The 22,009-nt window shown below is 34.6% G+C and overlaps 1 protein-coding gene across 1 annotated transcript; it reads right to left on the reverse strand.

Moving 5' to 3' along the window:
- Positions 1 to 306: 306 nt before the first annotated feature.
- LOC124974289 (interferon epsilon-like) lies at positions 307 to 873 on the reverse strand. Its single transcript, XM_047537667.1, has one exon. The coding sequence runs from the start codon at positions 871 to 873 to the stop codon at positions 307 to 309; it is 567 nt and encodes a 188-aa protein (XP_047393623.1).
- Positions 874 to 22,009: the final 21,136 nt, after the last annotated feature.

Genomic DNA, 22,009 nt, shown 5'->3' on the forward strand with positions numbered 1-22,009 from the left:
ATCACCTTCTAGAATATGTCCATTAAGCTCTGCTAATCAGAAATTTATTTTTTAATGAATTATGAATGAATTTATTTTGACTCACAGTTTAACATGGATAGAAAAAATAAAATAAATCACAAAATAAAAGCACTCATGGTCAATTATACATAAACTTAAAACACAATTTGATATATTCATACACACACAAAGCCAAAACAAAGCTATCATTGTAAGGTAAAAGGTAATAATGTTCACATATGTCCCCTTGCTCCTCCACCAACCTTATCCACTTAGAGTCTGTGGTTGGCTCTTGCTCCACACTGTTCAAGGGTATATTCTTTGTCTGATAAGACTTCCTGTGAGTCTGAATACAAAGACTAGACTCCAGCTGATTTCTACCTGAACAATGGTCCAGGCACAACTGCTGTGTTGCTGGCTTTCCAGGTAATTGTGGATTCTTCGAAAGTATGCTTTAACCTGCAACCTAAGGTTCTTACTCCCTAGTTCACCACTTTTCTGCTCTGCTTCCAGTCCCAAGAGTGTTTCCAGGTATTCTAGTTGTTGATGAAGGTCAATGAGTAATTTCTGAATGTGGTTTTCCTCCCCACTGCCCAGACAAATATTTTCCTCGAAGAGGAAGAAGATCTGCTGAAGCATCTCATGGAGAATGGCCAGTGCATGCCCTTTTGTGTACTGGTGGAAATTCACAGATTTCTGAGGAAGCCGGAAATTTTTCCTGTATTGCAGACACTGCTGGACTGATGAGGTTTGCAAATTATTCAGTAGTTGTAAATGCTCTTCCTTTTTTCTTTGTTGGAGGAGAATCAGTTTCAGATCAACAGAGAAAACCAGCAGCACCAACGCAGTGCTGGGGAACTGCTTGTGAATCATGGCGAAGATCAAATATGCCACTTATCTCTTAGGCAGACCTAGTTAAACTCCAGTGCTAGTGAATGTTTGCTTTTCATACTTCTCATCCTATTCTGGACCGTGTTCTTTTTTGTTGGTTTTGATTCTAATGTTGTCATGTCTCCAAGTTTACACGTCACATTTTCTGGTTCCCTTTGCTAGCTGTTCATGGATCATTTCCTCCACTTTCCCCATTGTGTTGGTGGTTTGAGGAAGTAACCAAAAGAACTTGTCTAACTGTATGCTATTCTTGAGACAATTACAGACTATTCATCCAGGATGATCTTCTGTTACCCACATTATTTATTACATACAAGGTTTCACTTAACACAATGTGCTTTCTACATATTTAGTCAACCTTTGTAAAGTTTTTTTTTTTAATTGACAGTAAAACGCTTATTGAAAACACTAGTCGTTCATGGGGAAATATTTACCAGAGACTCAGAAGCAACTCCAATACACTCGAAGGCAAAAATTAAAATCCATAGAGATTACTAATTTTAAAGTGTCAAGTCTAATTAATTTGCACAAGTGCTTGAGTAAATGATCTTAAAATATGTATCAGCAATTTTAGATTGCTTTATATCTTTTTTAATTCATTTTTATTGTAAACAAATGGTATACATCTTGTTTCTCTATTTGTACATGACGTAGAGGCATACCATTTGTGTAATCCTACATTTACCTAGGGTAATAGTTTTTGATTCATTCTGCTATTTTTTCTCTCCCCCCCCACCCCTCTCACCCCTCTTACCCCTATATAGAGTCCCTCCTTCCTCCATTCCTGCCCCCTTCCCACCCCCTGTATATGTCATCATCCACTTATCAACGAGATTATTCGTCCTTTGGTTTTCTGAGACTGGCTTATCTCACTTAGCATGATATTCTACAACTGCATCCATTTGCCTGCAAATGCCATAATTTTATTATACTTTATGGCTGAGTAATATTCCATTGTATTTATATACCACAGTTTCTTTATCCATTCATCAATTGAAGGACATCTAGGTTGGTTCCACAATCTAGCTATTGTGAATTGAGCAGCCATAAACATTGATGTGGCTGTATCTCTGTACTATGCTGATTTTAAGTCCTTTGGGTATAGGCCAAGGAGTGGGATAGCTGGATCAAATGGTAGTTCCATTCCAAGTTTTCTAAGGAATCTCCACACTGCTTTCCAGAGTGGCTGCACTAATTTGCAACCCGACCAGCAATAAATGAGGGTACCTTTTTCCCCACCTCCTCTCCAACACCTATTGTTGCTTGTATTCTTGATAATTGCCATTCTAATTGGGGTGAGATGGAATCTTAGGGTAGTTTTGATTTGCATTTCTCTTATTACTAAAGATGTTGAACATTTTTTCACGTTTGTTGATTGCTTGTAGTCTTCTTCTGTGAAGTGTCTGTTCATATCCTTAGCCCATTCGTTGATTGGGTTATTTGTATTCTTCATGTAGAGTTTTTTTGAGTTCTTTATATATTCTGGAAATTAGTGCTCTATCTGAAGTATGAGTGGCAAAGATACTTTCCCACTGTGTAGGCTCTCTCTTTGCATTGCTGATAGTTTCCTTTTCAGAGAGAAAGCTATTTAGTTTGAATCTGTCCCAGGTATTGATTCTTGCTTTTATTTCTTGTGCTATGGGAGTCCTGTTAAGGAAGTCTGATCCTAAGCAAACAAGTGAAGATTTGGACCTACTTTTTCGTCTATAAGTAACAGGGTCTCTGGTCTGATTTCAAGGTCCTTGATCCATTGTGAGTTGATTTTTGGGCAGGGTGAGAGAAAGGGGTTTAGTTTCATTCTGTTGCATATGGATTTCCAGTTTTCCCAGCACCATTTGTTGAAGAAGTTATCTTTTCTTCATTGCATATTTTTGGCCCCTTGGTCTAGTATGAGAAAATTGTATTTATTTGGGTTTGTGTGTGTGTCCTCTATTCTGTGCCATTGATCTGTCTATTTTGGTACCAATACCGTGCCATTTTTGTTACTATTACTTTGTAGTACAGTTGAAGGTCTGGTATTGTGATACCCCCTGCTTCACTCTTCCTGCTAAGGATTGCATTAGCTATTCTGGGTTTCTTATTCTTCCAGATGAATTTCATGATTGCTTGCTCTATTTCTGTAAGGTAGGTCATTGGGATTTTCATTGGAATTGCATTGAATCTGTATAGCACTTTTGGTAGAATGGCCATTTTGACAATATTAGTTCTGCCTATCCAGGAACATGGGAGATCTTTCCATCTTCTAAGGTTTTCTTTAATTTCTTTCTTTAGTGTTCTGTAGTTCTCATTGTAGAGGTCTTTTGCCTCTTTTTTTAGATTGATTCCCAAGTATCTTAGTTTTTTTTGAAGCTATTGTGAATGGGGTAGTTTTCCTAACATCTTTCTGAAGAGTCATCACTTATGTATAAAAATGCATTGGATTTATGAGCATTAATCTTATATCCTGCTACTTTACTGAATTCACTTATGAGTTCTAAAAGTTTTCTGGTGGAATTTTCTGGTTCCTCTAAATATATAATCATGTCATCAACAAATAGGGATAGTTTGAGTTCTTCTTTTCCTATTTGTATCCCTTTAATTTCCTTGGTCTGTCTAATTGCTCTGGCTAGAGTTTCGAGGACAATGTTGAATAGAAGTGATGAAAAGGTCATCTCTGTCTTGTTCCAGTTTTTAGGGGGAATGCTTTCAGTTTTTCACCATTTAGAATGATATTGGCCATGGGCTTAGCATAGACAGCCATTACAATGTTAAGGAATGTTCCCAATATCCCTATTTTTTCTAGTGTTTTGAGCATGAAGGGATGCTGTGTTTTATCAAATGCTTTTTCTGCATCTATTGAAATAATCATGTGATTCTTGACTTTAAGTCTATTGATATGGTGAATTATATTTATCGATTTCCGGATGTTGAGCCAACCTTGCATCCCTGGGATAAAACCCACTTGATCGTGGTGCACTATCTTTTTAGTATATTTTTGCTAAGATTTTGCTGAGAATTTTTGCATCAATGTTCATTAAGGATATTGGTCTGAAATTTTCTTTCCTTGATGTGACTCTGTCTGGTTTAGGTATCAGGGTGATATTGGCTTCATAGAATGTGTTTGGGAGGGTTCCCTCCTCTTCTACTTCATGGAATATTTTGAGAAGTATTGGAATGAGCTCTTCTTTAAAGGTTTTGTAGAACTTGGCTGAGACCCATCTGGTCCCAGACTTTTCTTTGTTGGTAGGCTTTTGATGACTTCTTCTATTTCATTACTTGAAATTGATCTATTTAAATTGTGCATGTCCTCCTTGTTCAGTTTGGGTAATTCATATGTCTCTAGAAACCTATTGATGTCTTTGAGATTTTCTATTTTATTGAAGTATAGATTTTCAAAATAGCTTCTAATTATGTTTTGTATTTCAATCGTGTCTGTTGTGATATTTTCTTCTTCATTCCTAATTTTAGTATTTGGGTTTTCTCTCTCCTTCTTTTTGTTAGTGTGTCTAAGGGTTTATCAATTTTGTTTATTTTTTCAAAGAACCAACTATATATTTTGTTAATTTTTCCGATTGTTTCTTTTGTTTCAATTTCGTTGATTTCAGCTCTGATTTTAACTATTTCCTGTCTTCTACTACTTTTGGTGTTGCTCTGTTCTTTCTTTTTCTAGGGCTTTGAGTCGTAGTGTTAGGTCATTTATTTGTTGATTTTTTTCCTTCTTTTATTGAATGTACTCCATGAAATAAATTTTCCTCTAAGAACTGCTTTCATAGTGTCCCAGAGATTTTGATATGTTGTTTCTTTGTTCTCATTTACCTCTAAGAATTTTTTTAATTTACTTCCTGATATCTTCTGTTACCCATTCATCATACAATAGTGTATTATTTAATCTCCAGTTGTTGGAGTAGTTTCTGTTTTTTACTCTGTCATTTATTTCTAATTTAATCCATTATGATCTGATAGAATACAAGGTATTATCTCTATCTTCTTGTATTTGTTACAGTAGCTTTGTGGCATAATATAGGGTCTATTTTAGAGAAGGATCCATGTGCTGCTAAGAAGAAAATGTATTCGCTCTTTGTTGCATGGTATATTCTATAAATGTCCGTTAAGTCTAAATTATTGATTGTGTTTTTGAGATCTATGGATTCTTTGTTCAATTTTTGTTTGGAGGATCTGTCCAGTGGTGAGAGAGGCGTGTTAAAATCACCTAGTATTATTGTGTTGTGGTCTATTTGATTTCTGGAATCTAGAAGGATTTGTTTGACATATGCGGATGAGCCACTATTTGGGGCATAGATATTTATGATTGTTATGTCTTGCTGATTGATGCTTCCCTTAAGCAGTATGAAATGTCCTTCCTTATCCCTCTGACCAACTTTGGCTTGAAGTCCACATTATCTGAAATGAGGATGGATACTCCGGCTTTTTTGCTGAGTCCATGTGCATGGTATGTTTTTCCCCATCCTTTCACCTTTAATCTGTGGGTATTGCTTTCTATGAGATGAATCTCTTGCAGGCAGCATATTGTTGGATCTTTCTTTTTAATCCAATCTGTCAGTCTGTGTCTTTTGATTGATGAGTTCGGACCATTTAGATTCAGGGTTATTATTGAGTTATGATTTGTATTCCCGGTCATTTGGCTCATTTTTTTTTTTTTTGACATGACTTGATTTCTCCTTTATTTGGTTATTCCTTTAGTGTAATTCCTGATTTCCATCGTTGTTTTTCATCTCTTCCTCATGGAATATTTTGCTGAGAACGTTCTCTAATGCCGGCTTTCTTTTTGTAAATTCTTTTAGCTTTTGTTTATCATGGAAGGATTTTATTTCATCGTCAAATCTGAAGGTAAGTTTTCCTGGGTATAAGATTCTTGGTTGGCATCGATTTTCTTTCAGTACTTGAAAAATGTTGTTCCAGGACCTTCTAACTTTCAGGGTGTGGATTGAAAAATCTGCCAATATCTGTATTGGTTTCCCCCTTAATGTAATTTGATTCTTTTCTCTCACAGCCTTTAAAATTCTGTCTTTATTTTGTATGTTAGGTATTTTCATTATAATATGCCTTGGTGTGGGTCTGTTGTAATTTTGTGTATTTGGAGTCCTTTAAGCCTCTTGTACTTGATTTTCCATTTCATTCTTCAGATTTGGGAAATTTTCTGATATTATTTCATTGACTTGTTTGTTCATTCCTTTGGTTTGTTTCTCTAAGCCTTCCTCAATCCCAAGAAATCTTAAATTTGACCTTTTCATGATATCCCATATTTCTTGTAGATTCTGTTCATGATTTCTTACCGTCTTCTCTGTTTGGTCAACTTTGTTTTCAAGATTAAACATTTTTTCTTTGATATCTGAGGTTCTGTCTTCCAGGTGTTCTATCTTATTGGTTATGCTTTCTATGGAGTTTTTAATTTGGTTTATTGTTTCCTTCATTTCAAGGATCTGTTTTTTTTTTTTTTTTTCAATACCTCTAACTCTTTTTTGAAATGATCTTTTGCTTCCTGTATTTGCTCTTTTAACTATCGATTGGTGCGATCATTCAATGCCTGCATTTGCTCTTTCATCTCATCCTTCAATGTTTGCATTTGCTCTTTCATCTCCTCGTTTGCTTCCCTGATCATTTTGATTATGTGCATTTGAACTCCCTTTCTGACATTTCTTCTGCCATGCTGTCATTAAATTTTATTGCTATACCATCTAGGTTTGTTTGGGACATTTTCTTCCCTTGTTTTCTCATATTGTTCAGGTATGTACCGTTCTAATAGCGAAACTCTGGGATATTGCAGATTGTCTCTATTGACTAATATTGTCTCTATAGATTTCCAATAACTCACCTCTTAGCCTTCAGTAGCCTGAAGTCTTGGAGGAACTTGATAATGCAGTGCTCTACTAGGAAGCTGGCCTTCTAGGGGTGGTGGTCTTCAGGTGGGGTGTATTCCCTGGTGGCTCTGAGTTGGTCCTGAGTGTCTCAATAGTTCCTCTTCTTGGCTCCTGGTTCTTGTCAAAGGTCCTCCAGCCTCCTGTAGGTGTCTCAGGAAGGGAGTTGCCCTTCCAATGATGATGGCCACACCCTCAGGAATAATTCAAAATGCCTGCACCAGCCTATAAAGAAGCCTCTGGCTAACTCCGTGATGGCAACAAACCTAGGCGTGGTGGTCAGGCGGGCTTCGCCACTGCGACCAACCAGTGATGGCACCAACCTAGGTGCAGGGATCAGGCGGGGTCGCTGGGTTATCAGAAATTTATATTTTTATACATAATTGAAAGAAACAAATGAGAAAGAAGATGACAAAAAAGAAACTGGATTTTTTTTCCCCCAGCATAAGGAAGGAAAATTATCACATATTTTATAAGTTAGTATTATGTATGGGTTGCACTAAACATGCTTGATGATTCCTCATGTGTTTTTTGATGTTAAATACTAAGAGGATACATGTTGGTGCTTAAGACAAAAATAAGTTATTTGTTAAAATTTAAGACTCAATAACCCCTTACACTGAAAAAACTCAGAAAAATAAGTTCTACTTATTATTTTATTTTGAAGTCAAAATATGGGTTTAGTCTGTTTTCTTGTATCAATATTCCATTCTCCCTTCTGCCAGCTCACTGTTCTGATTTGTCAAGGGTGCAAAAGACAGCCTTATGATATAGGCTCTGATGTGTTCAGTGTCCACATTTCTAATCAGCTTAGTTTCATATTATTTTGTTTGAAATTTTAGTAAAGGAAAAGTATGACTAATCTTCTTATTCTATTGGCCAAAAGATGTCTCCTTTTTGTTCAATACTACTCATAAATTGAGATCAATTCCATTGATCAATTTCATAGGATTCTTATGGATAATTAATTAGGACAAAGCCATCAAAATGGTTTCCAAATGTGTAAAATTTAGTGAGCTTTAAAATACAGTAGGTATTATTAATAACAATGTGAATAATATTAATAGAAGGAAAAAACACCATGGAGTATAGGGGAAAAGAGCTAAACTAGTCATTCAAGATCAAGAAGAAAGTCATGAATAAAAAAATCAAACTCTAAATATTAGGAAATGAGAGAGGAGATATAAACACCTATCACTTCGTAGTTGACAAAAAATAATATTCAACAAGTGTTCTTGTTTAAACAATAAACAAAAACAAAAAGCATAATCTTTCTATTTAAAGCTGCATAATTTTACGTAAATCATTTAAAATTTTTTGAGATTCATTTTCTCCATCTAGAAATGAAGACATTGTATTTTGGGCATTTTTTGAACATATTGTAGAGTATAATAACTATTCAATATACATAACTATAGCAATAATTAAAATTGCACTTACTAATGGCATTTTGTTAAGTTGTTGGTTAAATAAGTTTTCAAAAATAATTTTGCCAAGTACAATTGTCATACAATGAACTACACATATTTAAAGCATGCATTTTAATAAATAATGGCAAATGTACATCCAGAAAATCATCACCACAGTTAAGATAATGGAGACATCAGTTGTACCCCAGAGGTTTTCTCCTATTCCATTGCAGTCTCTTCCTTTCTTGTCACCCTACATCTACTCCTACATCCTGAATTATATCAAAGACACTTTCTGTTACTATATTTTAATTTGCATTTCTTAGAATTTTGTGCAAAAAGCAATCATAATGTGTGCTAGATTTTGTCTGGCATCTTTTCCCCTACATAATTATTTTGAGGTTCTTTCACATTTTTATACACGTCAGTAGTTCATTCTTCTTTATTCCTGATAGGGCTCCATTGCATGGAGTTACAGCTTGTTTTTTCATACACATATTAATAAACATTTGGATAATAACCTGTTTGGAACTATCAGAAAAATAAGTCTGATTGGAGCATTTGGTTGTGTGCAATTTCCTGATATTCATACGTATTTTCATTTCTCTCAGGTAAATATACAGAAGTGAAATGAGGTATATTCAACTTTTTAGGAAATTACCAAGCTATTTTCCAAAATGTTGTTACCATTATACACTCCCATGAGTAGTGCATGAGAATTCTAGTTTCTTTGTATTGTGGTCAAAATGTGGTATAGTCAGTATTTTTAGTTTCAGCTGTGCTAGTGGAAGTGTACTTGTATCTCACTGTGGTTTTAATCTGCATTTCTTAATGACTAATTATGTTGAATATTTATTCATGTGCATATTTGTCAACAATGTATCTTCTTTGATGTGATGTCTGTCAAATCTTTTATCTATTTATTTATTTTTTTGTTTTCTTACTGAATTTTGGTAGTCAGTTCTCTATGTAGTCTAAATGTGTATGTTCTTTATCAGACACAATTTGCTTATATTTTCTCCCACTCTGTAAGTATATTTGGGTGAACAGAAATGTTGTTCATCAGTACATTCTTTTACAACCAAATTCAGCAGTTCAGCAGTTTATTCTTTTTTAGATTATTTGTTTGGTGTTATAGCATTTAGAATTTTTGCCTTGCCCAAGGTCACAAATGTATCCTCTTATGGTTTCTTCCAGAACTGCTAGATTTTCAGATTTTAAAATTAGGTTGATTATCTGTTTTAATTAATATGATTTATAGAGCAAAATTCTATTTTTTTTTATTTTGTATATCTGGATATCTACTTATTTCAGAACCTATTATTGGAAAATTTGTCTGTTTTCACTAAACTTCCTTGCATTTTAAACTGAAAATTAGTTGTGCATATACATTTGGGTCTATTTCTATAGTCTTTGTTTTGTTATTTATCTATTTTTCTAGGGTCCTGCCCAAACAAACCACTGTCTTTGTAATGTAAAATCCAAGTAATGAAGTGTTTGTTCTACTTCTCTCTGCTTTTTCAAAGTTGGTTTGGTTCTTCTAGGTTCTTTGAATTTTTGAATATTTAACGTGTATTAAAAATCAGTCTGTTCATTTCCATAGAAAGCCTGCCCAGATTTTGGAATTACATTGAAGCAATGGATCAGTTTTGGGAAATCTGACACCTTCAGTCTTCTCATCATGATTATGTTTTATGTCTCCATTTATTTAGGTCTATCAATTTGTCTCAGTAATGTTTTGCAGCTTTTTTAGTGTCCTGTTCTTTTATATCTGAAATTTCTCATCCTCTGGAATCAGTTTCCTGAATTAAATTGTCTGTTTTGAAGTACTCAGTTTGGTTTCTATTATCCTGGTTTTTTTGTTTTTTTTTTTTTTGGTTTTTTTTTGTTCTTTTTTGAACCTGACTGGAACATTCACCAAACTCTCTATTCTTTTAGATCTTAATTAATTAGAAGCCATATTTTGAATAAATGAATCTAAATAGTTCTCCAGAGTAGAAATATATTTGATGATTATGACTATAGTGACCATAATAATTAGACTTCCTACTAGAATAACTAGGTTGATCCTTTTTATATAAAAAGAAATATATAAAATTTGGAGAAGAAAATACGGAAGATGAACATTTATATTCAATTATGGAACAAAATAGATAAGTAATTAATTAGGCAAACCATAGAAATTTCTCCCTGTGTGAAAGAGATTCATCTTAAGCACTGAAATATGGTTATAATTTCAGGCAGCTAGCGTAGCAATCAGAAACAAACAAATGCACACACACACAAAGATTTTGAGCCAGGATAATAGGGTTTAAAAAAGTTGACAAATGTTGAAAGAAAAGGACTGTAGGATAGATGTTTGGGATAGGTGGAAGAGGAAATTTCCACAATTACATTCATTCTTTAAGACAAAAAACAATGAAGCATGAAACTGGTTCAAGCAAATCTGACCAAAACTGGCTTGTCCCAAAGTAATTGAAACCCTCATTTACATGCACTTTGTGCTAAAAAATCTACGCCAATTGGGGGTAACTAACACGATTTTAAACACATTTTTGACCTTGTGTAAATTTTTGCTGGCACATTGAGAGACAGCAACACAGCTTATTAATGTATTAATTTGTAGCCAAAACCATAGATCTGCTGTTCTCCACTTGATTTCCTTGTTTCTCTCCCTATGCTATGTGAATCAATGTAATAAATAATTCTTACTAACCTTCTGTTTGCTAGCTGTGTTTGATTTCTATGCTGCAGAAGCTGGATGACCCTCTGAGCTAATGATAGATGATGTGAAGTAAATATGAAAGAATGGTACAATTTTGAAAGTTAGACGAGTGGCAATAGTTTCTTTTTAAATTTTTTTTTTAATCTTTACAGACTGCATTTTGATTCATTGTACACAAATGGGGTACATCTTTTTGTTTTTATGGTTGTGCACAATGTAGATTCATACCATTCGTGTAATCATACATGCACGCAGGGTAATGATGTCTGTCTCATTCCACCATCTTTCATACCTCCCTCCTCCCTCTAAATAGTTTTTAAGTTGATGAACTTATCTTAAAATACGTTCAGGGGGCTGGAGTTATGGCTCAGTGGTAGAGTACTTGCCTGGCATGTGCAAGGCCCTAGATTCGATACTCAGCACCACATATAAATAAATAAAATAAAAAATCCATTGACAACTAATAAAATATTTTTTTAAAAAATTCATTCAATATTTAAAGGCAAAAGAATGGAATTTTCCATTGCTCCAATTACTTAATAAAGAAAATGCATGATGCTAAAAGATGCATTAGACTATAAAATTTGAAAGTGTCTGTTTTGTTTCTTAAGGTGTATAATGGTGTAATTAGAGGTCAGGAAGAAAGAATAGGAGAGTAGATGAAGACACACCTTTTATATTATACTTAGAAGTATAATTCTGTTCTATGTAAGAAAATCAATCATTAAATACTTTTATTTTACAGTGACTAAATCACTCACAAACATTAGGACCATAATCTGAGAACTGTTTGAAAAACTAGAAGGGCCAGCACAAGGAGGCATTGGGGTTACTTCTGATAGCGGGTAATTTGGTCAACTACAATTGGAAATGAGGGCCTATCCATGATTCGCTCTACAGAAGGACACAACACATGCAGCTTTGACAGCACCTTGCTTTGCTATTGGCCTCTCTTTATCTAAACCTTCATAGAGTATTAAACTACACCTTTACAAGGAATAAAGCCATCATGAGTCTACATCCTTGTATTTGAAATGCATACATGTATAATTAAGAATGTTATCAATATATGTATTTATTGAAACTGCATTAACTTAAAAATTGGTGTCAATATATGCTTCATTATATTAAGTTGCTTAATTTCTTAAATATTTATATTCTATTTAAATATGAATCTATTTTTATCCCAAATTCTTTAAGCAGGCCTAACAAAAGTTACGTTGATAAAAACTGTTCTATTTCAAGTAACTATAAATTATACATAACTGAAAATAAATTCTTTGGAATCTTTTTAAATATTTTAAAAATCTTTAATTTTGCTGCATCTAATTAGTATGAATTAATGAAGTTTTATCCATAATATTCATTCCATTTTTCTCATTAATCAAAACTTACTCTTGTCTGCTCTGATGGTGTGGTTTGGTTGATTGAATATTATGTTCTCTGTGGTTTCTCCACTCACAGGTCAATTAACTCCTTTGCTTCAACTCCTCTGTTTGGAAAATGACTCTCTTAATGCTTATAATTCAGATTTCTCACAGGAGTGCTATGAAGTATAATGAAGAAGGAAGTAGCACTGACAAATTGAAATTGAATGAAGATGAGGATTCAACCACCTGTGATTTGCACCTGGTCTTCCTAGTTAAGAAACATTGTCATGTATTACATAACTTTTCCTAGAACAAAGTTGTCTCTGTATAAAATAATGGAATAAATGTTACAATTTTTTTGTTGGAAAAACTAGAGTTGCAAAACTACCCCCTGTGAGACAGGGGGGTGAAAAAGTCAGAAGTAAAAGTAGAGTTTATTTAGATTGAGACTGTGAGATAAATGATTTCTGGAGAGAAAAATTGTATTAAGTCCAGAAGGAATGTCAGCAAATCCTATCCTCCAGGAGAGAGGTCTTACTTTTCCTAAGGTGGTGGTGTTGAGTACATTACAGTGAAACTTGAATGCAGAGAGCTGGGGGTATGAATACTTAAGAATTTGAAAATATAGACTAAGCAGAGAGTTGATCTTCCTGGTAAAGGCACGGTATGGCTATTTTTTTACATTTCTTTTAATTAAAGTAGTAAAAAGGACAATTGTTTGAGAGAAATGACAAGTAACAAGGAAAGCAGATAAATCTCCACAATATCTATGGGAATCATTCGTCTGAAGATGGTGTAAGGAAATGACAGTGGAGGATTCCTGGAGTTCCTGCAAGGCATTAAGAATGCCTTTTGAGACTTAAAAGTAGGAGAACAGAAGATGATAGAAGAGAGGAGGTTGTCCCTGGTTGTCCTTGGTTTGCATGGAGTGAAACCAAGAAAACCAACAGGCAGCTTCTCAGCAAGGTGGGTGTACAAAAAAAAAAAAAAAAAAAAAAAAGGCAGAGGGACTTTTACTTGAATTTAAAACTGGACATACAAAGCAGATTGGCCCTCAGGAGTTTGGGTATAATAAAATAAGCAAAAAATCCCCAGTGCCATAGCTGCTGCCACAGCCAGGCTAGAATCCCCAGCCAGAGAGGTCCCTCTGTGAGCACAGTAGAGGGATAAAGGGATTAAAGAAACCCACATTTTGGGGAGAGCTGAGTCGTGTCTGAGTGTGGGGCATTTAGAGATCAAGGACATTGCCTAACAAACCTGAAGTACATGCCATATAATAGCCAGGTGTGAGGAAAGAAGTCACCATCTCTCCAGGTTGAGAGGAGAAAGGAAGAAACCATTTTGCAGCCACTGTGTAGGGGGCCCACAACTGAGAAGACTGATTCCTGGCGAAACTGAGTTTGACCTAAAATATTGGTCCCGTAAAAAATGCTGTATGACAGAGAGTTTGCTTAAGTGATCAGGAGAAAATCAAATGTGGAGAGATGTAGGTAATGTCCCACAGGAATACTTGGCAGCAGTCACTGAGTCAATGGTGTGAGCAAAGGCCCACCACTCAGGCTGGATTGGAACGCCATCCAGTGGACTTCTGATGCTTGCCTGTAGCCTTGGGAACACCCGCGATAAGTAGTTAATGACCTTTTCATTGGTTGATGCAGAAGGAGCCTGTCCTCATGTAAGCAGCTGCATAGTCTAGGTAACCAAAAGTTTTGTGCACAATAAATGGATTTTGCTTCACCACCACCTCCAGCAAGTCCCCGGTATCTGTGTGCAGGTGACACCGTCACCCTCACCCCTCCAAGGAAGAAACCCCGTTCAACAGCGAGAGGTTTGCACAGGGGATAACTGATCTTGGAAAAGCCCTGGGCTCTCTCCCTCCCCCTCCAATCTGACTGCTTGCAGGACCAGCTGAGAGAGATGCATCTGTCCAGGAACTCAGAAGCGTGGGGTGGGAAAAAATTCTTTGGAGACTGAACTGTAACCAGGAAATGTGGAGTCTGTGGGTGACACAGGGCACTAAAAATTGGGTCCCCCACCACACAAGTGGAACCCAAGGGAGATCCCTGGGGTAAAATCTTCCAGCATGAACTAGCAAGAACTGGGTGCTGGAGGTAAGCTGATTCAAAATCTCCAGACCAATTAGCATTCAGGGAAGAGCCTGGAGCACACCTAGACCTAAGCCCTGCCTCCAGGAATTCCACTATGGTATTACTTCTCTGCCTCCAGAAATCCGGAAGGTGGAGCATCACACTATAGAAGACCCCATCTAAAACTGCTGAGAAGAGAAGCTGAGAATACCTTTAACTCCAATGGAATAAATTCTTTAACTTTTCATCAAGATTTTTCTTTTCTTCTTCTTCTTTTTTAAATTCTTTTTCACTGCTTAATCGTGACCTTATTGGTACATGGACACTAATACAGTCTCCTTTTTTTTCTTCACATTCTAACATTTTTGAAGTCAGTTATTTTACATGGATTAATTTTCTGTGAACTAGGATGTTTGGTTAGTATATTTTAGTTTTGTTTTATATATTTTATTTTTAATTAAAAAAAATTTTTGCTTTGTATTTTTTCCTACCTGTTTCCCTTGATCCTCTCTTTTCTTCTGCTAACAGTCAATCTCTATTTTCTCTCTTTCAATCTTCCTTTAATCTTTTACTTCTGTCTTCTAGCCTCCTCCCTCATAATCATCACATCCCTCACTTCTGTTCTTTCCCTGTCCAACATTTGAAAAGTAAACGCTCTGGCACTTGCTGTTTTTATTATAGGCAATAACTGATCATATAATTTTTGATTATTGTGATAATTAACATTGTAGATGTTATAGTAGGAACTATTTGGTTTAATACTGTAAATTATTTTCTTTGGTTGCTATTATTTGTCTGCCCCTAAACAGTGAGTTACTGGAAACCTTTGGGGACACTATAAGTCCACAGGATAGAAACTCTACTGCCTCAGATCTATACTGTTAGATGGGTAGATACATGAACAACATGAAAAAGCAAGGGGACAAATTGCCTCAAGCAATCTGGGATGCTCCAATAATAGAATCCATTTACACCACAGTGGAAGAAATGTCAAATAAGGTGTTTAGAATGTACCTAGTTAAATTGATCTGCGAAGTAAAGGATGATGTAAGAGCAAATAAAGGTAGCAAAAGATCACTTCAATAAAGAGACAGAGATTCTGAAAAAAGAAAAAAAAAAACCAGAAATCCTTAAAATGAAGGATACAATAAACAAAATTAAAAATTTAATAGAAAGCACCACCAACAGACTAGACCTCTTGGAAGACAGAACCTCTGGCAATGAAGACAAAATATTTAATATTGAAAATAAAGTTTACCATGTGAAGAAGATGGTAAGAATCCATGAACAGAACTTTCAAGAATTATGGGATAACATGAAAAGACCAAATTTCAGATTTATCAGGACAGATGAAGGCACAAAGATACAAACCAAAATAATGCACCATCTTTTCAATGAAATAATATCAGAAATTTTCCCATATTTATCAAATCAAATCAAATACAAGAGGCTTACAGAACCCCAAATGTGTAAAATTACAACAGACCCACATCAAGGCACATTATAATGAAAATGCCTAGCATACAGAATAAGAATAAAATTTTAAAGACTGTGAGAGAAAAATATCAGATTACATATAGAGGTAAACTCATACGGATCTCAGTTGATTTCTCAACCCAGACCCTCAAAGAAAAGAAGTCTTGGAATAACATATATCAAGTTCTGAAGGAAAATGAATGCCAACCAAGACTCCTATATCCAGCAATATTAAGCTTCAGATTTGAAGATAAAATAAAAACCTTTGATGATAAACAAAAATTTGAAGACTTCAGAATCAGAAAGTCTGCACTTCAGAATATTCTCAACAAAATATTCCATGAAGATGAAATGAAAAAAAAAAAGAAAAAAAGTGAAAACAATTGAAGAGAGGAACTACACTAAAGGAAGAGTCAATCAAAGGAGTAACTAATTAAAATTAAAAAATAGAAATAAGTCAAAATGATGGGGAACAAAAATAATATCTCAATAATAACTTTGAACATTAATGGCCTAAAATCAGCAATCAAAAAACATAGACTGGCAGATTGGATTAAAAAACAAGACCCAACAATATGCTGTCTCCAAGATATTCACCTTATAGGCAAAGATATTTACAGACTGAAGGTGAAAGGATGGGGAAAATCATATCACTCACATAGATTTGCATGAAGAAGCAGGGGTTTCTATCCTCATATCAGATAAGTGGGCTTCAAGCCAAAGTTAGAAGGGACAAAGAAGGACATTTTATACTGCTTAAGGGAATTATACATCAATAAGACATAACAATTATAAATATTTATGCCCCCCAAAATGGAACATCTATATACATAACACAAATACTTCTCGACTTCAAGAATCAAATAGACCACAGGACAAAAATACTGGGTAACTTTAACACACCTCTCTCACTACTGGATAGAACTTCCAAACAAAAACTGAAAAAGAAAGTATAGAACTAAATAATACAATCAATAATTTAGATAGCAGACATATATAGAATATTTCATCCATCAAATAGTGAATACACTTTCTTCTGAGCAGCACACAGATCCTTCTATAATATGGACTATGAAATGTAAGCAATCACATTTATTGGCATACAGTTATAATATTACCTTAATATATTTTTAGCATCTGTAGGGTTATTTTGATAGCTCCCTTTCCATTGATATTAATTTTTGTGTTCTTGCATTTTTCTTGATTAGACTTGTTTGATTTTTATCAAATTTTAGTTGTATTATTTCTTCTCCACTTCATTTATTTCTGTTCCTACTCTTACTTTTTCCCTCCTACTACTTAATATGAAAATGATTTAATTGTTACTTTAGCTTCATTCTGATACAAGTTTTTTAAGTTAAGAAATTCTGATATTTTAAGCTTTTATTATCACTTAGTTCAGAGCACATTTTATTCACTTTTCTTGTGCTTTCTCCCTTGATCTCAGAAATATTTATAAGTTTGCCATTTAATTTTGAAATAGTTGACATGGGGTTGGGGTTCCATATATCTAAAGGTGATTGATTTCTAATGTAATAAAGCATGCATGAAATACCATCTGCATGACTTAATTTTGTTAAAGTAATGAAAATGGTATTTATATTGATTGTATTGGTTACATACATGTCAAAACTGTTAATATTGCATACCTCAAATATGTACATTTTATTATACTTCAGTTTTACCTCAATAAACCTATGGGGGAAAAAGAATGCTTTCAATATCTGTAATCATCAAGGAGAGTAAAACCACAATCAGCTGTATCTTCACATCTGATTAGAATGTCTCATTACCAAAAGACACGTAGAGGACAAAGCAAGACTAGATAGACCAGGTAAGGGGAAAGGTGGGTGCTGAGCCCACCCTACTCTCATTAGGGATTTTGTGCTGACTCATGATAAAGGTAAGCCCAAGTATAGGATCCTGGAGGGTCCTGGAAGGAAGATTGACAAAAGTCTAGTTAACAAGCATTATGTTGTGAATAATCAGTGGGAACCACTAGTTTATGTAGCCATGCATAGGGAAAAAAAAAAAAAAGAAAGAAAAGAAAAGAAAGAAAGAAAAAGAGGTAGTTTGGAAGGTCTGGGTTTGGACTAGTTCTAGGTAAACAAGAAGGTATTGGTGAATGTTAAGTCATATGGCGAAAGGTTCTCTTTGCAGTAGGCCATTTTCTGGAACACCTTTTTGGAGTACTTCTTTTAATCTCTACTCTTTTCCAAATATGCCGTCCTTGGGTAAAATTTAACATTTTCATTATTCAAGAGAGTGATTATGTGGATGGATTCAATGCAATAATGCACAGAAACTTTAAAACAAATTCAATAAATACCTGTTGCTTAAAACAAAAGACAAATGATGAAAAGCGGTGAAGATGAGAAGTAAAAGGACCCCTGTTCACCATTGGTGTGGATGTAAATTAATAGAGCTACTTTGGAAAATAATATGTTCCTCAACTAAATACAAAAGTATTATCACATGATTCAGCCATCCCATTTTTTTCATATGTATCCAAAAGAGTTGAAATCAGTATGTTCTAATGATGACTGGACAAAGAAAATACGGCATACATCATGCGGTATATATTATGCATCAATAAAGAAGAATGAAATCATGTCATTTGCAAGTAAATGGAAGGAAATGGAGGGAGCCATGTTAAGTGACAGAAGCCATGCATAGACACTTAAGGGTTGTAGGTTTTCTCTTACATGTGGAAGCTAGGGAGGAAAAAAGGCAGCGGGGGTAGATTTCTTAAAATAGAAGGGAGAACAATAGAATAGAAAATAGCAATCAGAGAAGTAGGGAGGGATGAAGGAAGGAAAAAGTATGAATTGAGCAAGATAATCAACTAAATTTTGTAGGGGCATATAAAATATATCACAATTATTTCCACTGTTTTGCTCAATTAAAATGCACCAATACAAAAGGTCAGTATGATGAAGATATATCTGCACTTTTGTGTTTGTTTTAGCATTATTAACAATAGCGAAAATATGGAAGTAACCTAAGTGTCCTTTAACTAAGCAATGATAATAGATAAAATATAATATCTATCTAGATAGATACAGATGCACACATACTCACTCTCACACAAAGAAATACATTTAAAAAGGGGAATATTTTCTTGCTTGTGACAACATGAATGAAACTGGAGAACATAATACAAAGTAAAAAAATCCAAGTAGAGAAAGATAAATACTCTATGAATAATCTAGCATCTATATGGAATCTAAAATAGTCTCAAAGAAAAAGAGTGTCAGGAGTAGGGCTAAATTATGGTCCCTGACCTATCCTATGACAAAGGTGATACCTCTCCTGGGAACTTTTCAGTGGAATGTGCCAACTGAAGATTGCCCATTTGCTTTGGTGACACCCTGTTCAAAAGGAGGTTCTGTGTCTGCCACAAAATTATCAGTTCTTGAGCTCAAGTTCAGATGCCAGCTCTCCAGAGGTAGAGAATTATGTATGCTAGTTGACAATTATAATTGGGCTGCACAGAAGTTTGTCCTTCACTCTGAATGCTTTGAAGAATTTTTTTCACAGTAAATCCTTTTAATAATATAACCCATATAATAAACACTCTGAGCTGGCTCATGGTTATTGCACTAAACCAGAGTGTGATACCCACAAGGCCCCAGCTTTTTCTCTCTTTTTGTATCTGTTTGTCTTTTCTAATCCCCATGGCCCCTCCTCTGGTTTCCTGAATTAAGCATGGTGCAGATGGCAGCAAAAGAGAATAAAAAGGTGGTTACCAGACGTTGAAGAATAGAAATAAGGATAGGGAAAGGGGAGATGGTGATCTAACTGTATGTTTCCGATAGATTAGAAGAATACGTTTTAGGGATTTTTAGGGTATGGTTTCCACAGTTAATGAACTGTGTGTTTCAAAATTTCTAAATGGATAGAATTTTTAACTTACTTGCTACAAAAAAAAAGATGTTGTTAAGATGATAAAAATATGAATTAGTTTGATTGAATCTTTCTACATTGTGTACTTAGATCAAAACATCACATTGTACTCCCAAAAATATACACAATGATTAATTATCACTCAAAAAGAAATTAATAAACACAAATGTGTTTTACAGGTCTAGGTGTAGAAGAGAGTTTTATAAATTACAGAAATGTATAGATTATTTTTAAAAGCAACAATACAAGAACACAGTTTAATTTAATAAATATGGAATTTAAAAATTATTTTAGAGACTACATTTGCATTAATATTAATGGAGAACAGGGATAAATGTCCTAAATTATTTAAAGTTTTCTTGCTACTTCAGATGGCAGCTTCCTATTGAGGAAGATCAACTTTGTAACTATTCATCATGAGAGTTCCTGGATAATTATAGGAATATGAAATGAGGCTGAATAATATAAGAAAGTTTATAGTGACTCATTATTAATAGTTCTTAATTAATTATAAATTAATTAATTATCTGTAATAAAGAAAATTATCACAAGTATATTTAGTGACATGATAGCAACTAGAGACATGAAAATGTGACTCACCCCTAAGTGCAGAATTGTGTTCAATGAAGGGTATATCAGAGATTTATATATCAGTACATATTCGCAGCATTAAAAATGTAGAACACTTGATGCTTGAAAACTTACTTAGATCAGTTTCAAATATCAGAGATTTGTATAAGAATTAACCAAAAACCAATACTCAATTATGAATCAATATGAAGATTTCTTTATTACTAAAACCCATGAATTCTTAAAAGCTCTAGCATTTCCTGATAAGGAAAAATTAAGTGCAATTTAATATTATTAGATCATAATAACACCAGGGCAGCAATTTTAAACTAATATGATTATTAGAATCTCAATCACCAACTGTTCAATGAAATGTAATCATTATCATTATCACTCTTACCTTTCACTCTTCTAAGGGTTTTCTATTTTTCTAATTCCGCTTGTCTGACTATACTCCTAGAGGTATTCTTGGAATAAGGGCAATACAGAAAGTTCTTAAGTAGGTGATGGCCTATTGGTAGAAAATGGACCTTGTATAACATGACCAGGTCATTTCTTTGCTTCTCCAACTTCTTGGTTTTTGTGATCTATAGTCTCTGTATTTTGGAGTAGAATGAAACCACTTTGGTTTTTGGTTTGGGTTAGTAGAGGAACTTTAGTTTGAAGCATCTTTGTGGTAAAAACATGTTTCCAGCATTCACTTACATCAAAATTCTATGATGGAGGGTATTTCAAGGGCACCCAGCCTTTTCTGAAACTGTGGATAGTAGTACATATCCTATCTCCTTCTGCATATCCTTGTTTTTCTTAGGCAAGTGTTTGGCAAGTCCCCAAACTCCTCCTCCTATAGTGTTTTGTTCCCTTACACTGAAAGGTAAGAAATTATTCCACTTTCTCTGCTGGAGAGACCAAAATATCAGTGGTCCTTGAAGTTTAGCAAAGCTCTCACATTCTAAAATCCCCAAATGAGAAATGAATGAGTCCCTATCCCTATGTTCAGGTATTGCTCCTAAATCCAGGAGTATTTCTCTTAATCACTACTTGACTCACTAGACATACAATTGAGAAGGAAAGAAATTTAAAAATGAAGCCCTCTAATATCCAAAAATCTTACTATACCCATTATGGCAATTTGTCTCAAAAGCAACCTCCATGACTCCTACCTCCTGATGTTCAGGGATTTCTAAAGATCCCCCATGAGTTATTGATGGTACCTGTGAGTTACTTCTAACCTACACAACTTTGCAAAGGACATATATATATAGTGATGATTCATATGTGATTATAGTGCATAAGATTATAACCATTTTCAAGGAGACTTTCCCTTACCAGTTTTGAAGAAGCAAGCTGGGCTGTGGTTAAGCATCCATATCAGAAAGGTTCACATGCCAAGAAACTGAGGACAGCCTTCAATCAAACAACCAGGAAGGAAAATATTTCTATATCAAAAAGCAACTCGAAGTCAAGTCACACAAGACTCCAGTGCTACTTATAACTTTGGCTCCAGCTTTGTGTGATCCTGAAGCAAAGGACCAAGCTAAGCCACACCTGGAATCCTGACCCACAGAAACATCAAAATAATGGACATAAGAAATTTCAAGTCCCCAACGTTCAAAAATATTGTTAAGATGCAATAGATATCTAATACATTGACAAAAGTCTAATCTCTCCTCTAGGGAGCTTGTGTTTTAAACTGGTAAGTAGGATAAAGCTTGGAGAA

The sequence above is a fragment of the Sciurus carolinensis genome, chromosome 2, assembly GCF_902686445.1.
Source record: "Sciurus carolinensis chromosome 2, mSciCar1.2, whole genome shotgun sequence".
In the NCBI taxonomy this organism is placed as follows: domain Eukaryota; kingdom Metazoa; phylum Chordata; class Mammalia; order Rodentia; family Sciuridae; genus Sciurus; species Sciurus carolinensis.